Source organism: Chelonoidis abingdonii, chromosome 19, assembly GCF_003597395.2.
Source record: "Chelonoidis abingdonii isolate Lonesome George chromosome 19, CheloAbing_2.0, whole genome shotgun sequence".
In the NCBI taxonomy this organism is placed as follows: Eukaryota; Metazoa; Chordata; order Testudines; family Testudinidae; genus Chelonoidis; species Chelonoidis abingdonii.
Window position 1 is genome coordinate 31247082 of NC_133787.1, and position 25552 is coordinate 31272633.

At 40.8% G+C, this 25552-nt stretch overlaps 1 protein-coding gene across 1 annotated transcript in view; it reads right to left on the reverse strand.

Annotated features, from left to right (window-relative positions):
• MAF (MAF bZIP transcription factor) overlaps positions 1-23648 on the reverse strand; it is a 231390-nt gene extending 207742 nt beyond the window's left edge. The window contains exons 1-2 of the mRNA XM_032768130.2: positions 21533-23648; positions 10641-10712 (exon numbers count right to left, since the gene is read on the reverse strand). Of these exons, the coding sequence (XP_032624021.1) occupies positions 10679-10712; positions 21533-22560 (1062 nt within the window). The 5' untranslated portion in view covers positions 22561-23648 and the 3' untranslated portion in view covers positions 10641-10678. The remainder of the gene's footprint in view (positions 1-10640; positions 10713-21532) is intronic.
• Positions 23649-25552: the final 1904 nt, after the last annotated feature.

Genomic DNA, 25552 nt, shown 5'->3' on the forward strand with positions numbered 1-25552 from the left:
CCTTCCTCCTCATTCACCATCTTTTTCTCTCCTGAAAGGTTCCCAATGCGCCTAAACACTGACCTGGACCAATTCTTGGCTTCTCTGCTGAGAAGTGCTAACTGTGGTGGTCTGCTGTATGGACCTCTCTGCACCAGGAACACGACGGTGACCACAAGACTCAGCTTCAGATACCAAATATGCCATCAAAAAGGCTTTATATCCAGTTCCCTAGAGAGAAAGTCAGGGCTACTAGTGGATTCTTTGTCTGTTCTAAAAAGCATGTCAAGATGTAAATACATATTTCTCCTTTCTCTCCAGTTCAGAGTAGCCTGTGTCCCAGGGACCTTTAACTATACATTGTGTAAACAGCACAAATGTGTGACCGAGTGATGCTGAATATGTCTGTGAATATAATCGTACGAGACTGCTGAGTGGAGTCCACAGGGATTTCTTGTTGCAAGCAAGAAGTTGATTAGGTCCTCCATCATCAGTGTGCATGAGGGTCACAGAATTGAAAGCTGACCCCAGATAGATCTAAATAACATCTCTATTTTTAAAACAAAACTGTTGTGCGTAGCTGTAACTGCTCTTTTGTGAAAGTTACAGCACTTCTGATTTATCTATCTGACCTTTTCGACACTTCTGCCTCCACCATGTGACCATCAATTTCCCCAAAACATCCCAAATATAAGGCCCAATCCAGCTTCCACAAGTCAGTCACCTGAGCAAACTCCACAAAGCTCTGAAAAACTGGAAGGCTAGGGCATGGGATAGTACTGTAAAGCCAGTGCAAAATAGTAGCAGAGCAACATCTAAAAATCAGGGAGCCATGTTTTGCTGGATAGGGAAGGGGGGGTTCCATTTTTTTAAATTAAATTCCAAAATTCATGAAGCTTCAACAACTGCAAAATGCTGCTTAAAAACAAACAAAAAAAAACTAATTTATTTCATCTCTATTTCAGCATTGGAATGCATTAGAAACCTTGTTTGTGTTTTCCCTATCAGATCTAGAATTATATTTATTTCACAAATTAGCTCTCTTGATCTCAAACAGGGAAACTAAAAGTTATATTAAAAATGGTAAGTGATGCTTAAATGGCTGATCCTGCCAATAAATAATGCCTGCCTGTAATTTGAAAACCATTATGTAGTTGAAGCGATGAATGATTTAAGACTGCTTATTTAGATCACCTGTGATAACATGTTTAAAATCAAGGCTCTACACATACAATCAAACATGAGAAGCAAGCTAAAAATCTTCATCTGGAAATAGAAAAACAAACAGGTTTTGCAGTTTTATTCTTTATTTTTTTTAAAGATTTCATTAAAAACACAAGACGAAATAAATATTTTAGGCAACCAGCAACAAAATGGGAAAATACCATGTGTTCGGCGTTTTAGTGCCCTCTGAGTGCAGGAATTTATTTGCAGCAAGCAGAAAATAGACAGCAAGCATAAAAATTCAGCAGAATCCCGCTAGTAAAATTATTTATCAAGCTAACAAGGGAGGAACCCTTCTAGTAGCAACAAGCCAGCAAGAAAAAGATGTGCCTTTATATTTTACCTTTGGGTTAGCGCACCAGTAAAAATGCCAACTGACAAGCACTTCACATAAACATTTCTTTCTAAATGAGCTGCCTTGTTAGAAAAAAAAAATCTAAGCAAAGGCGCTCTACAGTCAACAGACAGAAAAATCCAGGATGAATGCAGTTTTGCTCAATAGTATAGAATATAAATAAAGACATAAAAATAACGTGATTATATAAACGAGTTTAATAAATTAATATTTCATTTTATATTTAAAATAGTAACTCAAGCTATAAAACCACCTTAGCATTTGATTGCACCAAAAAGAAAAAAAAGAAGCTCCTCCCAATAATCTATTATTTAGATCTTTCTTACCTTTGGAACAAAATATATATATAACAAAATATACTGTACTGTTGTTAGCTGTGCTACACAAGCCTCAGTGCAATATTTATCATATATTTATTTTATGACTGGAACCCTGAAGTCGGTTTTACAGTTTAGTTTCACGATACCAGACGTTGATTATAAATTATAAATGGCTTTACTGCAGTCTGAACAGACAAAAAATTTGGAGACATGTCGATAGCCTGATCCCAATTAAATTTTAAAGAAATAGTAAAGTGACACAAATAGCTGCGCTCTAAAGAGGACTGCAAATTATTCCTGTCGGCTGTACAGTGAGGCTGCTCCCTTTGCTAGAATGAACACTTGATAATTGTCAGCAGGCTAAAAAACGAGAAATCCCCAAAACAATCCAAGGTCTTTTTTTTTTTTCCGTTCCATAAAGAAAAAGACTTGGAGGATCCCCAAAATCAGACTATTTTATCTCAACCTGTAACTCAGGAAGTAAAACCGGCACATCTGCAGACAAAAAATAAAACTTGCAGAGTTTTATACTGAATCTTGAGGGGAAAGGTTTGCATGAAGATTAAACAATATTGCTGGCCTGATCCTGTATTTGTTACTCAGGCAGAATGCCAAATGAAGCCAAGAGGATAATGAATGTGGGGTCAGATACATGAGCCAGATCAGGGGGAAAAGTCCCAAATAAATTCTCCTTTTAGCTTCTGGCTCCCTGCAGAGACCAACATTTTTCCCTCCTTCTACAGAAACTCACAGTACTCAGTGAGCATGACAAAATCTCCCACTGAACAAATGAACTGACCTGCTTCTTTAGGCTACCGAGTGCACTTCTTGTGCTTAGGCCAAAAAGTCTCCAAATCGAAAATGACCACAGGAGGGTCTAATCTTGCATTTCTCGAGCACTCAAGCCTTCTTTTGGAAACAATGTAAGTTTGGCCTGAGCTTTGGAGCTTGTTAAATGCTGATGGATTGCATTAATATGAATATTTGTCTGCAGGGCACAAAGCTTTCAAAAAGTGAGCTCAACATCATGGGCAAAACATCAGCAATAACAAAAAGAGGAAGAGCATCCTGGATGCAAACTACGAGATAAATAATATATTTCAACTTTTATGTTGCTCGCCTTTGATCTGGTATAGCTGACATTATGGTCCTGTTAAATTTTCAGCATACAGCCAACATGTAAAAACAGAGCCAAAAGGTATGATGGAACAGTGAATGTAGAGAGGATCTCCTGTTGTTTGAACAGAAGAACGAGACAGTTGATGGGATGGGGCTGTTTCTATGGAAGATGAGTGGTTCAATGTGTTCTTGCCTTATTACAATATAATCTGAGGCCAAGCAATATGAACACAGAATTCCCATTAAGCCCAGAAACATGTGGGAGCGCTGTGTGCAGAGCAAATGGCCCTTAGTGTTCAAAGTGGAGTATATAGATGGGGTTTCCAATCCTGTCCATACTTCTCATGGGCCTGGTTAAAACAAAGTAAGCAAAAAAGCAGTAAATGTGGAGGAAAACAAGCGGCATGCACCATTTTCCCAACTCCGCTTTTTATTTTCCATACCAAAATTTTAGGGACGAGTCCTACACACCCCTATTCACATGAGCAATCCTTACACATGTGAGTTGTCTAATACCCACCAATTGACTGACAGCTGTTTTTATTACTGGCTGACTTCAAACAATCTTCGCTCTTTTAGGATCATATATACTCAAAACCAAAACACAGTTAAGGACCCAATCCTGCAGCTTTCAGCCTTACCTGCATTAATGAAATTCTTAGTTTGGTACGGAACCCGATTAAGCTGGACCAACATAAGCTCTACTTTATGCCAAAGCAGTGGATCCACCGCTAGAGTTTGCTCTGGTGCAACTGCATCACCGTAGTGCAAGGGCGGAGCAGATTTCCTTAATGTTGCATAAGGCCGGGAAACCAGATTCTAAGACGTCAATAACTCAGTAGGATACTACCACATAACATGAAACCAGCTATTTAATTACTTATCACCACTAACAAAAGGTCTCTTTATTTTGATTAACTTTGAGAGAACAAGGTACTTGGAATCAGAGTATGTTTAAATAATTACACAATGCAAGATAACATGTCTGGAAGCAAAAAAATAGTGCAAGAGGAAGACAGAGAAGAAATAAATTTGGTCTCACTTCCCAATGTAAACTATGAATGACCTCCAGGTCAATTTTTCAGAGTATCTCAGATCAATTCAATTCTCACCTCCGTTTCCTACCTGCTAGCAAATGAATATATTGTGCCTTTCAATAGACTGAAATGACTAAAAGGAAATCGCATTTAGCTGCATCTGAATAACCATGGTTATTAGACGATGCATGCAGAGGAAAAATTACCATTTCTCTTCCTCTATTCCTTCTGCTCTGTCTGATTGTCATTCTCACCTCACTGGTGATTAAGTTGTAGGATGCTCTTGCAGATTGTTAATTAGGTGTTAATATCTGCAAGGGGCCACAGCAAGCTTCTACACCTGAGGTCATTTCTCAGAAGTCAGGCTGTCTCCAGTGACAGTACCTGTAATTCCCATAGCTAGTTTGATTCCTACTCAACAGCTGGAGCTAGTGTCTCTTTCATGTCTGGTTTCATTTCCTATCTGAAATTATATGAGTGCTAATATCTTTATTATCTTTCCTGTAGATGTACAATATTTGACAGAGTGGCCCAGCATGTTGTTCACAGGCTTATTATTGTTTTTTTTTTTTACCACAGCATTTTGAAAACAGCTCAAGCAAAAATCTTTATGGTTAGCAAATTCATAGCTGAAGATTCCATTATTGGATCTGGGGAAGAAAGTAGGGCCGGGGAAAACAATAGCAATAATTTTGATAGACAACAATAAAAGCTGCACAACTGGTAAGCAAAAATGGCTTAAACTTTGGGAACTAATGTAATGGCATTGACAAGGGGGTAAGTCTTGGCAGCTGGTTTGTGAGTGTTAGCATGTGTAAGCCAGTGAACCAGTAATGAAGGGTTTTCAAGGACATATCATTTTGCTTAAGGTAATGAGTCGTTATATTTACGATGATTTAAAAAAAACAGTTTGGATCTGGCTTCCAGAAAACTCTTTGCTATTTGAGGGCCTGCTCCTTGTATTTAACTGGGCACCCAAACCTCTCACTTTGTTCAGGGGATGAAATTCACATCTGGGCAAAGTCTGACAGACCACTTAAGTCCTGTTTTAAGAGTTTCAGGGGAATGCAAATAATGAGTAGTCAGAACCATTGTATCTAAATACCTGTCAAATATTTATATTCCTTACCCAAAGTGATGAAATAAGGACACAAAACAAATATAAACAACAGATATTTATATATGCAGAATTGTTGTAGCCATATTGTTCCCAGCATATTAGAGAGACAAGGCGGGTAAGGTAGTATCTTTTATTGGACCAACTTCTGGTGGAGGAGAGAGACAAGCTTCTCACTGGTTAAAACAAAGGAAGGAAAAAATTAGTAAAAAGAAAAAAAAAGCAGTAAATGTGGAGGACAAAAACTGGCACACACCATTTTTTCTGTTGATCTGATAAAAGATATTACCCCACCCACCTTGTCTCTCTAATATTCTGGAAGCAACACAGCTACAACAACACTACAAACAAGATATTTACATAAACCCCTTTCAGCAGAAGGCACCACAGAGCTTTACAAATATTTCTTAATTCTCCTAACGCCCCTCTAAGGGAAGAGTTAATAACCTAATTGTATAGCTAGGTAAAGTGAGGTATACAGAGATCAAAGGCAATAGATGTTTAGATGAAACCAATGGAACTGACTACAGATGCTTAAAGCTAGGCAAGTGCTTAAGTACCTTGCTAAATAAGGGATTAATTGATTTGACTAAGGTCTCACAGCAAGTCTATATAGTTAGACTAAACCTGTCCCCTTTTCTAAGCACTGCACCTTTTGGAGCCATTAGAAATACGTTTAACATATTGCACATTAAAGAGCTACTTTTTCAGTCTCTGATCAATGTGAACTGTATATTTAAAAAGTGTAGATCATTTGGTAAATGACAAACACTGAAAACCCCAAAGAAAGACTGTATCTATTAGCACATAAACTAAAATTCTGTGTTAGAACTAAACAACAGCAGAAATCACACTAGTGCAAAGATGTTTCAGCTCTTAATTCTAAAATCAAGCAAAACTAATACATTGACCTTGATGGGAGTTTTGCCTGAGTAACAACTGCCAGATTAGGCTACCAGTGATAAAAAGATCTGTTCTTCAATCATAAGGACATAAGCTGCTTTGACTCTCTCTTCAGATGAATACGGATGACATGAAGACATAGGATTTTACATAATTTATTAAGTTTAGGCTTTCATGGTGTATCAAACTTGTTTTACCTAGAATTTCTGTAAAACACCCTGTAAATTGTACATGGTAGGGGTTTTGCTTCCATTCTCTTGGCTAACATAGCAAAATACCTCCCATTTGAAACAGGCCTAATATATAAAAGGGCCTAGTTTGGCTACTTGTGCACATACGTGGCTCCTACTGACTTCGATGGGAACTTGCCCAATAATATGCCACAGAAGTTTTATGCATAATTTAGAATTTAGTAAAATGAAATCAATTTGTAAAGAGGTACTTACACACCACTGCAAACTCAAACAGAGCTCATTCAGACGCACGGAAATTTAGCTGATTACTTATTACCTATATTCCCTTTCCATTATATCAGACACTGAGCCCTAGAAAAGAATGTGTGTGTTTAAGACCCAGCCTTCTACTGTCTCTTTTGAAGTCATCATCCAGTGTTTGTGACATCACAGTCTGTTGCCGTGAAAATGAATGCTGAAGTCTCATTCTGACTTCAATGCAGATTAAAGCTGGACAGGAACAAAGCATGGGAAAGAGCAAGTTCCTGTACAAACACATTCTTTTAATAACTATGTGTGGGTACAATGAGCAAATCCTAAAAGAAATCAAATGAAAGGTGAACAGATTTATATTTTAAGCCTGCTTTATTTAAAAGGTTTCCCTTGCATGAAAGTTCTTCATGGTAAACTGCAAAAGGGAAAGGAAATGTGTGTGTGTTCTTTACTTCCCCTTATTCTCACCTTAACTTTAGGGCTTGTCTACATAGGGAAATTCAACAGCAAAATTACATCTGTATAATTATACCAAGAGAATTATATTGGTATTACTTTCCCTATGGACACTTTTCTTCTGAAATACGAACGGTTTAAACTATACTAGAAAAAGCCATCTCCAAAACAACCTTAAACTGGAAAAAGTCACTTTTATTCCAAAATAAGTGTCTCCACATGGGGAGTTATATAAGTGTGCATTCACACCTTTCCTTATACCAGTATAGCTTCCAGCCTAGACAGCCCTTAAACACACTGGCTGAAATTCTGGCCTCTGGAAGTCAGTGAGAGTTTTGTCATTGACTTCACTGGGTCAGGATTTAACCCACTATCTCTTCCTCCTCAGAAGAGAGGCAGACGAGTTGCAGTTTAGGTTCCACGCTGAGTTACCGTCAATGCAGCCCTCCAAAAATTACTAAGGTAATCATCCAAAAATAAACAAAAAGAACTAATTTATTTTGAAAAAAAATATTATGAGGTGATTATAAACTGTAAAGTCCATACACAATTAGATTTGCTCTTGCTGTTCACCTTTAAGGGGAACAAACACATTATACTACTGTCTGTGTAAGAACCACCAAATTTGGCCTTCACACAAATAGCATTAAAATCCCACTGATGTCAAAGGCAATGGAGACACATATCACAGGGCATAATTTGGCCCTTGCTGTTGACTCCCTTATGCTAGAAAGTGAAAATGCTTTTCTGCACCAAATAAAATTAACAGGAAAGGTTGGATAGTGTAACAAATACATTGGGAAAGAATGTTTAGGGCTATACACCAGCCTTCAATCTTGCACAAGACCCACACTAACATCACTAGAGGCTTTATATCGGGGTGGGCAAACTACTGCTGGGGGGCCACATTCAGCGCTTCAGACATTTTAATCTGACCCTTAAGCTCCCACCGGTCAGTGGGGTCGAGGGCTTTCCCTGCTTCGGCGCTCCAGCTGGAGAGTGGGATCAGGCGTTTGCCCACTCCATGCATGCCGTGGCTCTGCATGGCTCCTGGAAGCAGCAGCAGCATCTCCCCGCTCTGGCTCCGACGTGTAGGGGCAGCCAGGGGGCTCTGCATGCTGCCCTCGCCCCAAGCGCGGCCCCTGCAGCTCCCACTGGCTGGGAACCATGGCCAATGGGAGCTGCAGGGGCAGCACCAGTAGATGGGGCAGCGCGCAGAGTCGCCTGGCTGTGGATCCGTGTAGGAGCCGGAAGGGGGATATGCTGCTGCTTCCGGGAGCTGCCTGAGGTAAATGCTGCCTGGAGCCTGCAGCTCTGACCCCCGCCTGCACCCCAACCCCCGGCCCCAGTCCTGATCCTCCTCCCGCCCTCCAAATCCCTTGGTCCCAGCTGGAAGCACCCTTCTGCACCCCCCAACTCCTCATCCCTAGTCCCACCCCAGAGCCTGCACCCCCAGCCAGAGCCCTCACCTCCCAATGCACACACTCCAACCCTCTGCCCCAGCCTGGAGCTCCCTCCTGCACCCTGAATTCCTCATTTCCAGTCCCATCACAGAGCCCACACCCCCCAGCCAGAGCCCTCACCTCCTCCCACATCCCAACCCCCCAATTTTGTGAGCATTCATGGCCCACCATACAATTTCCATACCCAGATGTGGCCCTCGTGTTTGCCCACCCCAGCTTTATAGGGATTATCTTATAAAATACCACCTCATATTCATATTGATATTTTAATTTCATTATTAATATTGTGATATATATCAGGAACATGAACCAACTCCCACTGACTTTCACAGTAAAAAGTGCATGGAATTATGCCGAGGATTTATTTGGTCCATAATCTTACAACCTTTACATATACCAAAAGAGAAGTTTGTATAGTGACTGTATCTTAGTCAACAGCTACAATAGACTTTATTTACACACATCATATCAATTGCCTGCATATGCTAGAAATAACATAATTCCTTCAAAGAAATCAAATTAGCAATGAGATCACTGAGACCACTGTCCACTACTATCCCCTTATAGTATTAAATTCCCTTAACCAAACTGACTTTATGAGAACAAACTAAGTGAGCCTCCAGAGAGTGCGAAGTATTGGACTTTTCATATCTAAGCTTATTATTCCTAATATCACAGAGAAACTTCTCTGAACTGGCCTTCTCCTTCCCAAATTCCCCATCTGAGCAGATGTCTCTCTTTTTCTTGCATTTACCTGTCAATCATGTTCACAGCTGAAATTTGATTTCTCTCCCAACAGTAACCTTAGATGAAATATTACCATAGGGGTCAGTCCAATCTCAACCTGGCCATAAAAGTTCATTAACTCCTCCAAGACCCAATATATATTTGTTTCAAAGTAATGGGATCTGTTTTTTCAATAATGCCTAACAGGACAACCAAAAAATATACAAGTAAATGAAATTATTGTGTTTATTTTCCAGGCCAGGGTACATTGTGCCTATATAAGTCCTGTTATTACAATTATACATTATATTAAACACTTTTTTAAAACATGTCCATAGATAACTGAACAAAATTAGCAATGATTGCTCTTAGATTATTTAAAATAAAGAACTCTTGTTAGCAATGAGCTGATACCTGAACAGTGAAAACAAGTATCTTGACTATGTTTAAAATTCCTATTCAAGCCTATTCAATATATGTAACATAATATACTCTGCAAGGACTCATAATAAAACTAGGGGTCAGATTTTCTTCCTGCTTAAAACGCCATAAATCAGTTGTAAATTTACTGATGTCAGTGAGATTACACCCATGTACAACTCATGTAAGCTGAGAGGAGAATTAGGTCACAAAATGTGTCTCTTACGAGGTTCTCCCCTGGCCCAGTCCTGCAGCCCATACCCAAGCAAAACTCCTGCAAATGTCAATGGGACTTTGACTTGCATAAATTCTACAGGATCAACCCCCCCTTCTCCACACAGTCAGCCAAATTTTAAATAAAAATAAAACTCAGTTGCACTAGCTAATATTAAACAAAGCACTGTTAGTTTTTAACACCCCTTAATTGTTGATATAAGTGTTGTAGGTTGTATTCTTGTCTAAAATAAGAGATTTCATAATTAAACTCACACAGAGATCTCTGTAATTGAAAATCCCATTTAAACCGCTTAGTGTTTTTTTACAGTTGAGCCTGATAATAAACAGATCCCATGGACCATATGTCTGCCTGAATCTAAAGAGGTGTGTGTGTATAAAAGTTTGATCTTCTCATTTTCATTAATATTGTATATTCTGTAAATGTGATAGACTGAATGGATGTGATTTGGAAGAGGAAGACAGCATCATGCTTCTCATTCAATTGGAAATTCTGGGCATGTACGTAAAACAATACAGAGATCTATAATTTACATCAAAATTTGAGACAGATCTTTTGTAGTCTCATACTCAACCTCCATCGCTAGTTTCTGAATGCTAGCATTTGAAGACAAAAAAATAAGATGTTTGCAAGGAATAAAAATAAATTATACCACATAGGAGACATGCTTAGTAAACAAACGTAGGAAACATTCACAATGCCCATGTCACTTTTACACACCTGAATATAAGCCCAATCTAACTTCCAAGGGTTATTAAGTAAGTTTCATATTAACAAACAAAACAAAACAGAGGGGAAAAACCCTCTTACTCAAGTATGCAAATGAAAATCAAAATGTACCTTTCTTTTTTTTTTTTAACTTCAGGCAACAGGCATTTTCACATCACCGATGTAGAAGATTCTCTTGGGTACCTAATTTAGTAAATATATTAAAATAAACAAAACATAATTAATAAATTATTTTAAAACACTGTCAAATATGTCACTTTTACTGCTATTGTACAGAGCAGAACTGTTCTGATTGGATGTTATTTTAATTTCAGACAGTCTTCTATATTATTTATTAACACTATTCTAGTACTGATGAACTTAATGGAACACTGTTTAACATGAAACAATTTTTAAATAGCATGCCTGGCCTTTATTCACATTAATAACAGGAGGGTCCTAGTGATAGCACAATTATCTTAGTAAAACAAAAATACAATTTTTGTCTTGACAGTGAATATCAAACTACAATAGGTGAAAGCATTTAGTTTTCCTATAGTTTTCTTAAATAAAAATCTTTATTATTATTAGCTGTGCTAATGTAACTGGAGAAATAACTACCAATTTCAGTACATAGTCCATTATTTTCCAGACTGCAGTTTAATAACAAAACCAGAGCTGTCATTTCTCCCTACAGTTACTCACACTATAGAAGTTCAGACTGTCAAAATATATTTAAAATCTAATTTTAAAAGATTCAACACAGTTACAATGAATCTTTGTACAATAAGTGAGATAAACCAGTGAGTCAATTTATGCTCTTTAAATATGGATATTTTGTTATATTTGTTACATCTAACTTTCTCCACTGGACTATATATACACTATGTATACAGCCAGTATTCTGAGGGAAGTATAGCTGCAGCTACATCAACATATCATCGTATCATGACATAAACATAGCAAGAAAAAATTGCATACCTGACTTAAGATTGAAAAAAAAAAATCAAGACTATCTATGGGTTTATTTGGCATTTTGATTGCAAAACAGCTCTGCAGCTTTTAAAAAAAATCAACTGTACAATTTGTGCCAACTAAATTATTATTCCACAATGTAAAGATCACTTTCAACATCAAACTGAATAGAGTGACGTATTTAAAAATTTTCAAGCATGCCACTTAAAACAATGTTTCCGTGTAGTGAGAAATTTTACATTAGGTCATGTTTATTCAGAAATGTTTCAATCAAATCATGCATGTATACACATATAAATGCCCACATACATGTTCATAGCAAAGCAAGACAGCTCCTATTCAAGACAGCTCCTTTGCCTCCCTAACAATCTTGTTGATCCTGTTATTTTTGGAGTGTCTCCTCATATGTAATATTTGGCATCCTGCCCAGGATCTCTTAAAGCAGGTGACTTTTTGAAACCTTTGGTGTAATTTTCCTCAAGATGACCTCTGCTCTCATGCCAATTGATGAATCCATCCTGTTATTAATGCATTTAGTTGGGAGGAATAGGTATTCAATTCTCACACCTGAAGACCATCCAAAAAAGTGTTGTGGTAAGCCTGCTCCATTATCTTTAGTCCTCCTTATCTACGACCATAATAGTTCAATAAATTCCAAGGAGAACTGAAACAGAGTGGACATGTATCTCACAGGCACAGTGCACGGAATCATTTAACAGGTTTATTTGAAGATCAGGTATTAATAAAAAGAGATTCCAAGAAACACAGCACTAAAACAGCCTGGAGAGACTAAGCAGATTTATTAATTTAACACGGCTGATAACACTTCTTTTTCTTCTTCTTTTAATTTGACACAGTTGGTACATGAGCGTTATCATTTAATAAATGTGCTCCTCTATAATGCGATCTGTTAAAAAGGATTTTACAATAAAGGCTGCTGAAAGACTGCGCTCAGTTTAGAAACTGAATCTGGTGTGGCATGAATATATATTTTAAACAGATTTAATCTTATATTATTCCTGACTCCAAAGTGATTCTGCAGTAGGTCTCTTATCAAAAGTGAAGTCTGTTCATCGACACTGCAAAACTGAAACGTATTGCAAACTCTGGCCTGGCTTCTTATGTATTACAGTACTTTCATCAGTGAATTAGGAAGCAGTTGGGGGCGGGGGAAGGGAGGGAGAGCAAAGGAACTAGATCTTGTTTTTGTTTGTGTTACTTACCTTTCATCACTGCCAATGTTTCATTGCAAGGGCCTCAAATGTTTGAGAAAGCTGGGACTCTTTTTAAAGAACACCACAACTTTAGGAACTGATATCCACACACAAAACCCACTTTTTAAAGTTAGTTCCCAAGACCTTGTAAAGTTCCATTTTTAAAAATCAGTGAAAGGGAAGGTTCTGGCTCCAGGTAGGATAATCAGCCTGTGTTAAAATGGAGCATTAAACTCTATCTCCGAGAGAGAGAGAGAAATTCATGGATTTGGAAAACTGTTCTTCTCCCAACTGCAAATGATTTACAAAGCATGCAGTCCAAACTTCCCCCACCCTCCTGTCCTCCAGCCACCAATGCTCTGATCCCAAATCTAATTGAAAGACTCCCATTGACTTCAGCGGGCTTTGGATCAAGTTTAAGTGAGCCCAGGTTATCAGACAGAAAAGGAAAAAGGGGCCGAATCCAAAGAAAAGACCAGCACAGCTGGCTCCAGGAACGTACCTAAGGGATGATCAGTCAGCAGAAGGCCGCCTGCATGACACACCGGCGCTAAGGTTTGGACGGATGGATGGATCCCTCAGGAATTGAACTTAGACAACACACAAAAGCGGCGGCTTCCCTCCCCTCTGGCCCGCTGCAGAACAGCCCCCGCCTTCCCCAGGGTGTAACACAGCCAGGCTGGGCCCCCCCGAGAGCCCCCTTGACTGTAGTTGGGGAGGTGTGATCCGCCTGGCCTGTTTGCTGGCACAACCCCCTGCCTGGATGAACGCGGCCTCCCACTACGCCCAGACACAGACCCCCCTATTCATGGGAGGTACCAGCCCCTGCGCCCCCCCTCCCCGGCTAGGCTGATGGTGGCCTTGGGGTCCCCCGCCCCCTGCCCCAGCGCTTCTGGTCTGGGCCGCCTCCTTTGCAGGCAGCCCCTTGGCGCCCCGCTGAAGGGGGGAGGGGAGTCTGCCCCTGCCCATTTGCCTCGGGGGGGGGCACTTCGCGCGAATACCCCTGGCTCGGCCAGGGATCGTCCCCACAAAGTTCGGGGCAAAGCCCCGGCAGAACGGAGCCGGTTCCCCGCCGCTCTGGCTCTAAGCGGCTTACAGGGGCGAACACGTGCCGGGGACCGCCGCCTCTCTCGCCCTGTCCTCGGGCGCTCGGGGAGGGTCGGGGCTAGCGGCCAGCCCCGGGCCCTTGCCCTGCGCGGGGCCACCTGCTCCCCGCAGCGCGCCTGCCCAGGCTGCGGAGCGGCCTCCGCCCGGCAGCCGGGGCTGGTGCTGGTCCCAGCGCGGCGGCCGCAGAGGGTCTGTGTTCCTGGGAGCGGGCACAGGCTGCCCTCGGCGAAGCGGGGCGCGCGGGTCTGCGCCCTTTGGGCAGGGCACAGAGGGGGCTGGCAGACGCCGCCCGTAGTCCCTTGAAATGCCTTGGCCCCGTCTCCACTGCCGTCCGTGGGAACTCCCCCTCTTTGAGTTCCGTGGGAGCAGGATCGGGCCCTTCGCTGTCACGTTTCTGACGGGCCTGAGCCCTGACAGTGCCGGGAGGGAAATACACAAATGCTGTTTCCTCCCTCAGCCCAGTGTCCCGAGGGAATGGCCTCTCCTGCTATCCGGATCGGAAACGGAGACCCAGACCTGAACACATTTACACATCCGATCTCTCCACACCGCTTTACATTTACATAATAAAGTGGAGGGGAAAGGACCGAAATAGGAGAAATAAACTTAAAAACTACGTCTGAGACCACACAGGTTATAATCGCCCTGCCCTTTGCTTCAGTCTCCCCACATTGCAACCTCAGAGGTACTTCGGACAGTGTTTGGGATTTGTGGGTTAGTGTCAACAGGATGCTGTTTAACCGGATTCAGATCAGGTATTTCATTTCCAGAAACATTCCGAGTCATAACAAAACCATTGATACACATCAACCCGCAGGCAGATGATTACATTCAGGAACGTCCAATATACGTTGGAAGCAAAGAGTTTATTCGGGAGAAATTTGGGGAGGAGTTATTTAAGTGGTAGAGATTTTCTTGGGGAGGGGGAGTTTATTATTTTTGTTGGGAGGGGGGTGTCCTTTCTTTATTTTAAATAATCCAAGCCTGGATGTAAGAAGTCAAAAGGGAACAAAAATCTTTGCCATTCTGCAGCTGGCTAGGGCGTGACTGTAGATCCAAATTCTGGCGAACGCAAGCCTGGGAAATAAATGTGTATTGCTGGTCTGCCTGACACCACGGAGGCTTCGAGGACGCTTGTAAAACCCAGGCGGAGAGGGAGGGTAACGGTTGGTCAGACCACGCATTGAAATGGGGGTGTTGAGCCCCGTTATGCCTCCATACACAGCCATTAACATTTTGTTTTAAAAGGGAAAAGCTGCTGAGAACATTTTTCGGTGCTGTACTTCTTTATACATTAACAATTGAGAGGCCATCAGTGACACTTCATCCTCTCACCCCGCTGGAAACTTTAGACACTGCTTGATTTGTCTCTTTGCTCTATGGCTGTGGAAACGAAACTTCTGGCAAACTTCTGCTCTGTCTTCCATTCCTCCCATGCAAGGTGTCTGGTGGGTATGTATTTAGAAGGCAAGCACGTCAAAGTACACAGTACTTAAACTCAAGCGCTTATGCAGGCAGGGCAATCTTCATCAGTACGACTCACTGCCAAAACTACAGGCCTAGAGTATTTCACTGCAGTGTAAGAAATTGCACTATTTTCGAGTTGAGGACCAGAAATGTGGGCACAGCACGCTGGCAACTCATAATTTTGGTGAGTAATCAGCGATAACAAGCTGCCCTCAAGCGCACTGCCAAATTATGGATTCAGATCAAGGTGATAGTAGGAGTTTAACTGATTAGCTGTAAGTATCAGCACACACATCTACCCTCGCGTGTTACTTAGCGCTCGCATCGATCGCTTTCATCTTGGAATAGTTTGCATTGCCCTGGTCTTGAGTTCACCAATCTGACTGCACTCACCCTCCAAAGAGTGGTAAGCCTTATTTTGGGTTCTCCTCCACCACCAATTCCAGTCTATACTGACTGTCCTACGGTAACAAATGCTGTGGAGTGTACAGCAATAAAAGCTATTGATCTGCATCCACTGAGCCTGCTAAATTCATTAGAAAGTGCTAAAACTGTAGTGTATGAATGCTCAACTGTTTCTCTGAAAAAATTAGTTCTTTAAACAACCTCCCATCTTTTTGTGCCCTGTTGTACTAACTTGTGCTATTTATAACCAGATGTGCACTTAAAATAAATATTATGTGGATACAGGGAACCTGAGTGTATGTAAAGATGTGTTAAGCATGCAAAATATATTACATTTGCCACAGCAACAACTGGAATCTCCATGTTTTATGGAATCTACTGACAACATGACAGTGATTTTAAAGGAGAAAATGTTTATTTAAAACCTTCACTACTGAAAAAAAAGTATTTTTGTATGTGGAATTTTTAAATCCAAACATCTGAACAGGTGTCAGAAACAGTGAGTCCATTTAGTTCAGCTGATGATCTTAGGAATAAATACAGAGGATTTCCTTTCAAAGCTGCACATGCTGAAATGACACCAGTGTGGTTCTGGCATCTGAGCAGATAATTCTGATATATGCATCATTTCCTCCCTAAATCCAGGAAGCAGCAGTACTCTATGTCTGATATTATGTCAGATAAATTGGTATTAAAAATTATGAATGATTCTTGATCAAGAACTTCTCACATACTGCGGGGCGCCGGGAATATGGGGAAATGAAGCAGCTGTGCCAAAGTTAGTCCAAAAGAGAAAGCTTTTTAAAAAAAGAGCTTTTATTGTGGGGTAAATAGAAAAAGGAAGTAGCCTTTCTAATAAGTAAAGCCACATTTTTATTGTTATTGAACAAAATGAGTAAACAGCACAGTTGCAGTTGCAGAGAGTTATTAAAGAAAAATACACTCAGGTGGCTAGGAATATTTTCCCCTTTTCAGATGTGATCCTGTGTGCAGAGGCAGGGAAAATACTACAGTACAAACACAAAAATATTTCTCTCCACTAACCTGAACCCTTGATGTTGGGGAAGGGGTTATGCTACATTTTAGAAAAGGCTTAAGAGTTGGGGGTGTTTGGTATCGCACTGAACCATATTTCAAACTGAGCAAAGGGTCACCTCTTTTGTGCACATCTTAATGAACATTCTTTCCAATGCAGGTAATAAATGAGAAAGAGCCATAGAGCGATGGCAGAAATGGGACACTGTTAACAATGCGGAGAGTAAGAACTATCTCTTTTGACATATGGGGCCATATCTCCTTACTCTGGCAAAGCTTCCACTGATTTCAGTAAGAGATTTACATGAGTGAGAAGTCAGTAAAGGGTTCAGACTCCTGCTCCCCATTCAAATCAATGGGAATTTTATCACTGAGTTTAAGTGAAAGGCTTAGCAGGATACAGGCCAGAATGCTCCAAGCAAGGGGTGATTAATGAATATAGGTTATTCAGAGCAGATCTGTTCCAGTTCGTTCTCAGCAAGCAGTTCTGCTGGAAAGTTGTGATCTCCTCTTAAATTTACACAGAACCCTAATAGGTGGTTTGCTTTGGTGGTTATTAAAACTTGCTTGTAGTGGGGTTTTTTTTCTTTAGTTGCAATGTAACAGTGTTTCAGACAGAGATTCAAATACAGCCTAACGAAGACAATCCATTTTAAGTCTGAAGTAAAGACTGATATGTTACGTTCATGGGCTAGGAAAAAGACCAGCCTTTTCTCTGTTGGAGTGTGTACAGAGTATTTTTTCCCTCTGACAATCTATTTCTTGGAAGGCTTTTCTTAGCTCAGTTCATAAAACCTTTACCTATACTGTGGGTGTACTAAAACCAGCGAAGCAAAACCCAGAAAGAGCAATGTTTCATTTGCTCTATCACCTCTTCTTGGACTCAAAATCCTGTTTTAAACCTAGTAACTGCTTACACCTTTTCATGTTACTAAACTGTAAGATCAGTTGTATTAAGGGGGTTAATGTTGTGCCACAAATTGATTGCATATAAGAGGGGCTCTGCATCTGTGCCTGAGAAACTAGCTGCAGTGTATTAGTTTAAAAGGTAATTTTAAATGTAAGGTGCTTATCAGTTTACAGAAAATATCAATATTTGTGAATTCTTTGGAATAATTCAGTCCCCAAGTGACTGCCATGAAAAATGTGGGCAATAATAGAGGTTTAAACATTTCAAGAAGGAGAAAAAGTTGCTATCTTTATGAGAGCAGATAATTTTCTAATCAGCCAATAGCAGCTAGTTTACCCTCAGATTACATATTAACTAGAATATGAAGCTCCAATTAACCAGAATATGGAGCTTGAACCATTACTCAAATTGTGGTGTAACAGAAGGTCAAATGCCAAAGGGCACTCCATTGACTTCGTGTTCAGGAGGAGGGGCGAATATAGAACAGAATTGGTTAACACCAGGGACCAGTTCCAAAGCTTCATAAAAGTTTCCCATTGAAAGGACCCATTCTGCTACCACTAAAGTATTTGCCATTGACTTTAATGGGAGCTGATTGAGTCAATGCTTGATCTTCCCCCTCGATGTGACTGTTGATACAACCTGTTGTGTTTTAAGGGAAACTTGGCCTTCCTGAGCAGAGCATGACTTAGGGTCCGATCCTTCAGTGCTGACCTGAAATCAGTGAGAACTCTGCCTGAGTAAACAGTACAAGACCCAACCTGGAGCAGTTTCTCTGAGAAACAGCTGTTTCTCTCTCCCCCCTACCCCAAGAACAGCATTCTGGTGCAGTTTGCTGTGATGTTTTAAATTCCACTCTCTCCATATACTGGGGGTTATTTTATAATTTAGAATAAATTTATAAATAGTGTTGGTTTTTATGAGCCTGAGATAAAGCTAAATTCAAGTGAAGCTGTAACATTCTTCAGAGAGGCCTAAGTTTTTCAAATGAACTACAAAGTTAATCCTATTCAAATACTGGAGAAAATGCTATGAAAACCTCTCGACTTATTTGGGAGCTGCTAGGGAAAGTAACTGTAAAATAACTGGGTCAATTGTCTTAGGAGACATTCAAAGCTGAAAATGTCCTTTGGTATGCAGAACTATAGTAACGAGCACACCTTTGGACCTTAACATTTTTTAGCAAATTAACCTTTTTGAGTGTTTGTTTAGGACAAATAACTTGAAAGTCCTTCGATTTTTTTTTATTTTTCCCTCCTAAATTCACTGAACTTTCTAAGGCCTGTGCCTGACAAGAAAACTATAATGTGGAAAAGGAAGAGGACAGAGGTTAGAATGGGGTATCTGCCAAATGTCCAAAACTCTTTATCTTGAACATTAAATGAATATGTGACAAGAAAAACCTGATGCAGTGTCATCTCTTACTACACACAAACTGTTCTGCTTGGATCAGATGATAAGAGGATGTTAAATCGTCTCTTTCACTTTACTCCATCATAAAACAATCAAAATCTAGGTCCATATCGAGTCATCAGGTTTTTCAGCAGAACTTCCCTTTGAGATCAATGGCTTGAAATTGATGGCATGATGTGACTCATAGCAACTAAGGCTCTCTAAGTCATTACAAAACTGAGAAATTATACCAAGTACCTGAAAGATCACGTTTTTCACCTGCCTGACATATAACTAATTTCTAGTGGGTGATAATTTTCCACTTTACATATAACTGGCCACTAACTTCTCTTCTCCTTTTTATCAGTGGGTTCAACTCTTGTATCAGCATCACTTCCTTGCAATGTATTAGGCTTAGATACTGCTTTCATAGTTGTTTAACTTTTTAAACTACACACTAAAAAAACTGAGTACAGAATCAAAAAAATGCAGTTTATTATTGTAGATTATTCTCTCTTTTGATATAACCATAAAGTTGAAAATGAAAGAAAAGCACATAAGAACATCACACGTGGTTAGTAACTCAAGATATAAAACAATTTTGCACAGCAAAATATGTAAAAGAAAAAGTAACTGACAAGATTTTTTTATATTTATTGTGGTAAGATTTACTTTCCATTTTTTTTAAAAGACAGGATATCAGTCCCTGAAAATAAAATTTACTGGTTATTGCCTTTAAAACTGTGGAATTTTTGAAGTTACAGAAAATCCAGTTCTGCACCACAATACAACTGTAAAAAAATCTGCATCATCTTAAAACTGTGCAGTAATGCCATCTTTATAACTGCATAAACTGTATTAGCGTTCTAAACAGGTTTGTCTTTTTTTTATATGCTTGCAGGTTATATCTTAGTGCAATTCAGTCCCAAATACTTCAATTTTGAAAAAAAAAATACATTTTGAATGTAAAATACCCCTATCGATATAAACAGGGGTGCCTCCCCCTTTTAATACTTTGGTTTTCAAATACAGTTAGTGGTATAGCAAGGACTACATATACCCAACTTATATTTAAGTTGCAAGCACATGCTGCATAAGCTACTCTTAAAAAAGTCCCGTTGCAAATTCTACCCCCCTTTACATCACAACAAGTAAACAATTTAGTGCATCAATCTTTTTGTTTTTAAATCTACATCTAAACAGACCTAACGCTTTCAAATTTATCTATAACATTCCTTTATCTGTAGCATACATTTTAACTGGGCATACAGATGATAAAAACTAGAATTAAATTATATACTAGGAACCCAGAGCATTCACATTTGACAATGACCAGATGCAAAAGAAAAAAGGAAATAAACTTGGGGCAGTTCATGTAAAAATAAAGTTTAGACTGCTTTAGGCAACAGCATGGTTTTAAAGTCCCCAAATTGAGAAGCGATTTAAAAAAAAAAACACATCATTCCAAAGTTCCTTTTTTTTTTTTTTTGCCACATTGGGTTATCAGAATCCATTCTGGCATTTTTTAAAACAGGGAATGCTTCAGTGCATTTAAAAGGAAGTCTGAAGTTTTGAGTAACTCAAAGCAGTTTTAGAGCAGACGCAAACTTTAATGGGGAGGAAGAGGAGGAGGAAGATCAAAGGTTGTACTTTTTTGCTTTCAACTCAAAAAAGTGATGAGGCAATAAAACAAAAGGATGAATGCCATGCCATAATAGTCTCCAAAAGTCCATTTCCAAGCAAAAGAAAAAAAATAATTATACCATACATGTCCAGCATGCAGGGTGTTTTATTAATATAACGTCTCTTTTTCATAGTCCATTGTTGCTAAGACAAAATAGCAAGCATAATGCATGAGATGAGTATGGGATCTAATGGCAGACTAGAAGTCTCATGTTTGGCAGATTAAGGCCAAAACTCACATGAACACACTGAAGGCTGATGCAGGCTTGATTTTGGCAGGTTGATCTAGGTACATCTCTAGTTTAGCACAACATCGCTAAAAACTGATGGAATTCAGCAAGCTGGAGTCTAAAAAATTCACATTGTTTTTGTATTTTTTGTATTTTTTTTTGTTTTTTTTTTATTATTTTTTTTTTGCAAAGCTCAAATCTCATATGAAGAATTCAGGATGGCAAAAAAAAAAACCTTTTACTTTTTTGGACACAGCAAGGTCAAAAGAAAAAAAAACCCTCATGAACTTAAAAAAATATAATGTGGATGGCAGGTTTCAAAGAAGAACAAACTTCATATGAAGAACTGAGTTGGTGGCAAGTTGGATCTTATGTTTAAAAAAAAAACAACACAATTGCAAGCCCCCAGAAAAATAAAACAGAAAAAGAAACTCATGTAGAACTCTAGGTTGGCCAACAACTTGTTGTTGTTTTTTTTTGTTTGTTTTTAATTGTTTCGAGTTTAAAAAAATATAAGGTGGCAAGCTTGGTTGTTGATCTAGCAAGCCCCCAACAATAACTCACATGGAGAACTTTATTTAAGGTGGCAAGGCTGTTGGAACTCACATGAAAAACTCTGGAGAGGAAGGGTTGTCGCTGCTGGATCCGTTTTCTCTGAAGCCATTGCTGACCAGCTTCTCATATTTTTCCTTGTAGGCGTCCCTCTCCCGGACCAGCCTGGAGATCTCTTGCTTTAGGTGCTCTACTTGCTGCAGCAGCTGGTTCTTCTCTGACTCCAGGACGTGCCTTTGCTGGACCCGCTTGAAGCGACAGGACTGGGCATAGCCTCTGTTTTTGAGGGTCCTCCTCTTCTGTTTCAGCCGGATCACCTCTTCCTTGCTCACCCCTCGGAGCTGCCTGTTCAGCTCCCTCACCGACATGGTCACCAGCTGCTCATCCGAGAAGCGGTCGTCGAAATGCAGGCTGCTGCTGTGGTGCTGGTGGTGCAGACCCCCTCCACCACCTCCTCCCCCGGTGCTGCTGCTGCTGCTGCTACTGCTGCTGGACTGCACGCTGCCCGGCTGCTGGTGGTGGTGGTGCCCAGCCGGGTGGTGATGGTGGTGGTAGTGGGGTGCCCCGTTCTGAGCCGCGGCTGCAGCGATCACTGCGGAGACCACGGCGGCGGCGGAGCCCATCTCTTCCCCGGGCATGGAGCCCCCAGTGCCGGCCGCCGCGGCGGCCAGCTGCTGCCCTCTAGCATAGCCATCGAAGCTGCTCTGGAGCTGGTGGTGGCTGCTGTTGATCAGCGCTTCCACCGCGTCTTCGGGGCTGAATCCCAACGCCTCTGGGTTGAGCTGCTGCGGGTAGCCGGTCATCCAGTAATAATCTTCCAGGTGGGTCTTCTGGTCCGTGCCAGAGCCCGGGCTGGGCGCCGAGAAGCTCGGGGAAGGGGGCACCGAGCTGCAGGGCGTGCTCATCGGGGTGGAAGAGAGCGATCCCCCAGCGATCAAGCGGCCGCACTGGCTGATAATGCGATCGGTCTCCACCGGCTCCTTTTTCACTTCAAACTTCATCAGATCGAAGTCATTAACATATTCCATGGCCAGGGGACTGGTGGGCAGGTCGGAGTTGCTCATTGCCAGTTCTGATGCCATCCTTTTGCTGCTGACAGTCCTCCAGAAAGGGTGCGCACCAGGAGCGAGGGGACTGCTCTGAGTTGCAACCGGGTGAGCCAGCTTGATTATTTGCAATATCTATTTTCCTTCTTTCTCTCCACCAGCCCCTTGCAACCTTCGCTCCAATTTGCACCGACTGTTTCTCTCTCTCTCTCTTTATTATCCTTTGCAGAGCCAATAGTATTGATGATGCATCAGAGCGGGTTGCTCTGTCTATTCGCCTTTTGCATAAAGGTTGGTTCTCTCTTTTGCAGCTTGGCAAATTGCAGCTTGAATTGTTAGTTGTTGTTGCTGCAAAGGTGGCTTTATGATTATTTTTTAACACTTCATGATGTCTTTCCTCTGATCTTTTTCATGCAAAGTGCAAACCGAGAAGAGGTTCATCGGAGAAGAGGAGGAGGAGGGGAAAAATACTGAAGGATAAATTAAAACAAAAAAAAGAGAAGAAATTAAGTCGGCGCGATAACCAAAATATTTTTTCTTTCAAAAAAAAAAAAGAAAGAAAAAACGGAACCCCAAAGCTACAGCAAGAAGATGAAAAACATTTTAAAGGTCTCATCCAGCAGTAGAGTTTAAAAGCATTGCTGAGTTTTATAGCAGTCCTGACGTCAGCTTTCAGTCTGGACCAATGGGGTGCTTCAATCTCAGTCCTCATTAGCATAATAGTATAGAAACAAGGAAACTTTTCGAAGCTGTCAATCAGGGGCCAATCAGCTGACTGTCAGCTGGATCTAAACTTTTAACTCTTTCTTGACCATACCCTTGCACTCGGTTTCACATGGGCTTAATGTTTAGCACCTGAGTTGAGAGAGAAAATATTAGGGAATTCAGGAAATTCAGTGGGTTTTTTCTTGCATTGTTTTTAATAGGAAAGCATAAACGTAGCCTCCTTAAAACTCTTGCTGTTTTCTCTTTCTCTGCATGCCATGCTTAAGCATTTATATGTGACAGATGTGTTTAGTAACTTGTTTCTCACGGTGCACTTTTTTTTTTTTTTAATAAAACACCTAATCCTACCTAAACCATCCTGGGGCGGAAGGGGTAGGAGGCCCTTCTCTTGCTGCGGGGAACAGTGTACCGAGAAACGCAGAGACTTTCGCTAAAAGCCGGGGATGGGTTTGGGAGGGGAGTCTGGAAATGGGGAGCGAAGGTAAGTGTAAAGTTAAGGGGGGGGCCGGCACCTTTTGAAATACTGAACTAAAGAGACTGGCACTGGGTCCATCATAGAGAAACTTACTTTCAGTGCATGTTGATGAACGAAGCAAATGAAACTCTGGTCCCGTCCCCCCAGCAGGGCTGATAAAGTAACAGCAGAGCCTGGGCAGCAGCAGCAGCAGCAGAAAGGCTAGGAAGAGTTAACTCCGCGGAGGAGCGCAGCAAAGCCCAGAGATCCCTCCTGCAGAATTCGGCCACACCGTGGCCTTTGCCTCCTGTCTCGTGCACGCGCAAAGTATAATCTGATCCCCGCCTAGCCGGGGTTCGGGCCACTTGCACGCTCACGTTAAAGTGAATAACTTTGGACTTGATCATGACATTCAGCCCCCACCCATCCTACATCACCAAGGGGGTCCACGTGCGGCAAAGCTGCTTGCCACCCAACCAGGGGCTCCAGTCCCCACTTCAGTGTTGATAATGACCCCCAGTCCCCGAATCGATTGCTGTTTGACCTTGTGCGAACCAATCAAACTAAACTCCAGGGTAGGCTCAGATTCTAAAGAGAGGGGCAAGTCTGGGAGAGGAGATTTGGATTGGAGAGGATGGGAAATATCTGTATCTATAAACGCAGCTATTGTATGCAGAACCCCAGCAGCGCCCTTTTAGACTGTTGATCTGTTTAATTAATTTAATACATTTAGAGCTAATTATATTTATTTTATTTTATTTTTTTGTTGTAAAAACTGAAAGCAAATTGGGAAGGAAGAGTGAAAACCACGGTGGATGTGCTTGGTTTAAACCTCGACAGCGCCACCTTTCGGCAAAGGTCAGTTTAATCTTGATCCATGTCCAGTTTTGTTGATCAGCCAGCTTTCTTGTAGTGTAAGTGCAGAAAAGTTTATGTAGCACATTAACTCTGTCATTAACTCTCACAACAGTGGAATTCTCGTGCCTGCCAATCAGGCTGTTCCCTAGGCTACTGTAATAAAGGCAACCAGGTCAGCTCATCTAAAGAGCTGGCTTCTCAGTTTAACAAAGGGGGAAGAGACAAGGGGCTATGCTGGTAATGTTTCTGCACAGGGTCCTTTTGTGGTATCCTGAAGTAAGACAAAAAAGAAATCTTTAAAATTCCCAGCCTTGATTTTCAACTGACTTTATGGCAGTACCAATACAATTAAAGTTACTTGTAATTCAGTGATAAATGAGTTGTCTGTAGTAAGTAAGATTAAGTGCAGTGCTATAAAGTTGTTTATCTGAGAAGTAAGTCTAAGAAACCTGACTTCTGGCACTTAGTCATATATTAAACCAGCTTATTGAACATTGCACTTCAGAACCTTTCTTCTTCCCCTGGCCTTCCCACTCTCCTGCCTCTCATAATTTGCTATTTATAACAATTCCAAGAATATTACTCCATATTTTTTTCCACCAGTTGTGGAAATCATCATTTTCAAAAACCAAAGAATCTCCACCTGAGAAGTAGGACATAGCTAGTAGGTTTACAGTAGATAACATCTCATGATTATGCCATTATGATTATCAGCTCCAGTATTAGCATCTGAAAGTCATACAGTTTATATTGCCACTGACACTTAAAAGAAGTTTAGCATAGCATAGATTTGTAAAGATAACTCAGTCTAGAAACATTTTCTGTAACTATTTTGACAGCAGAACAATAGCTATGGACATCTGTTCAGCATAGCTTGTCGATTGTTATTTGTGGCAAAGTTAATACAACTTAACTACTCAGGTTTGCTTTCCTGTTTTTGACATTGTTGTACTCAGCAAGTCACTGGCTCTTAGCATAAATCTGCAAAGG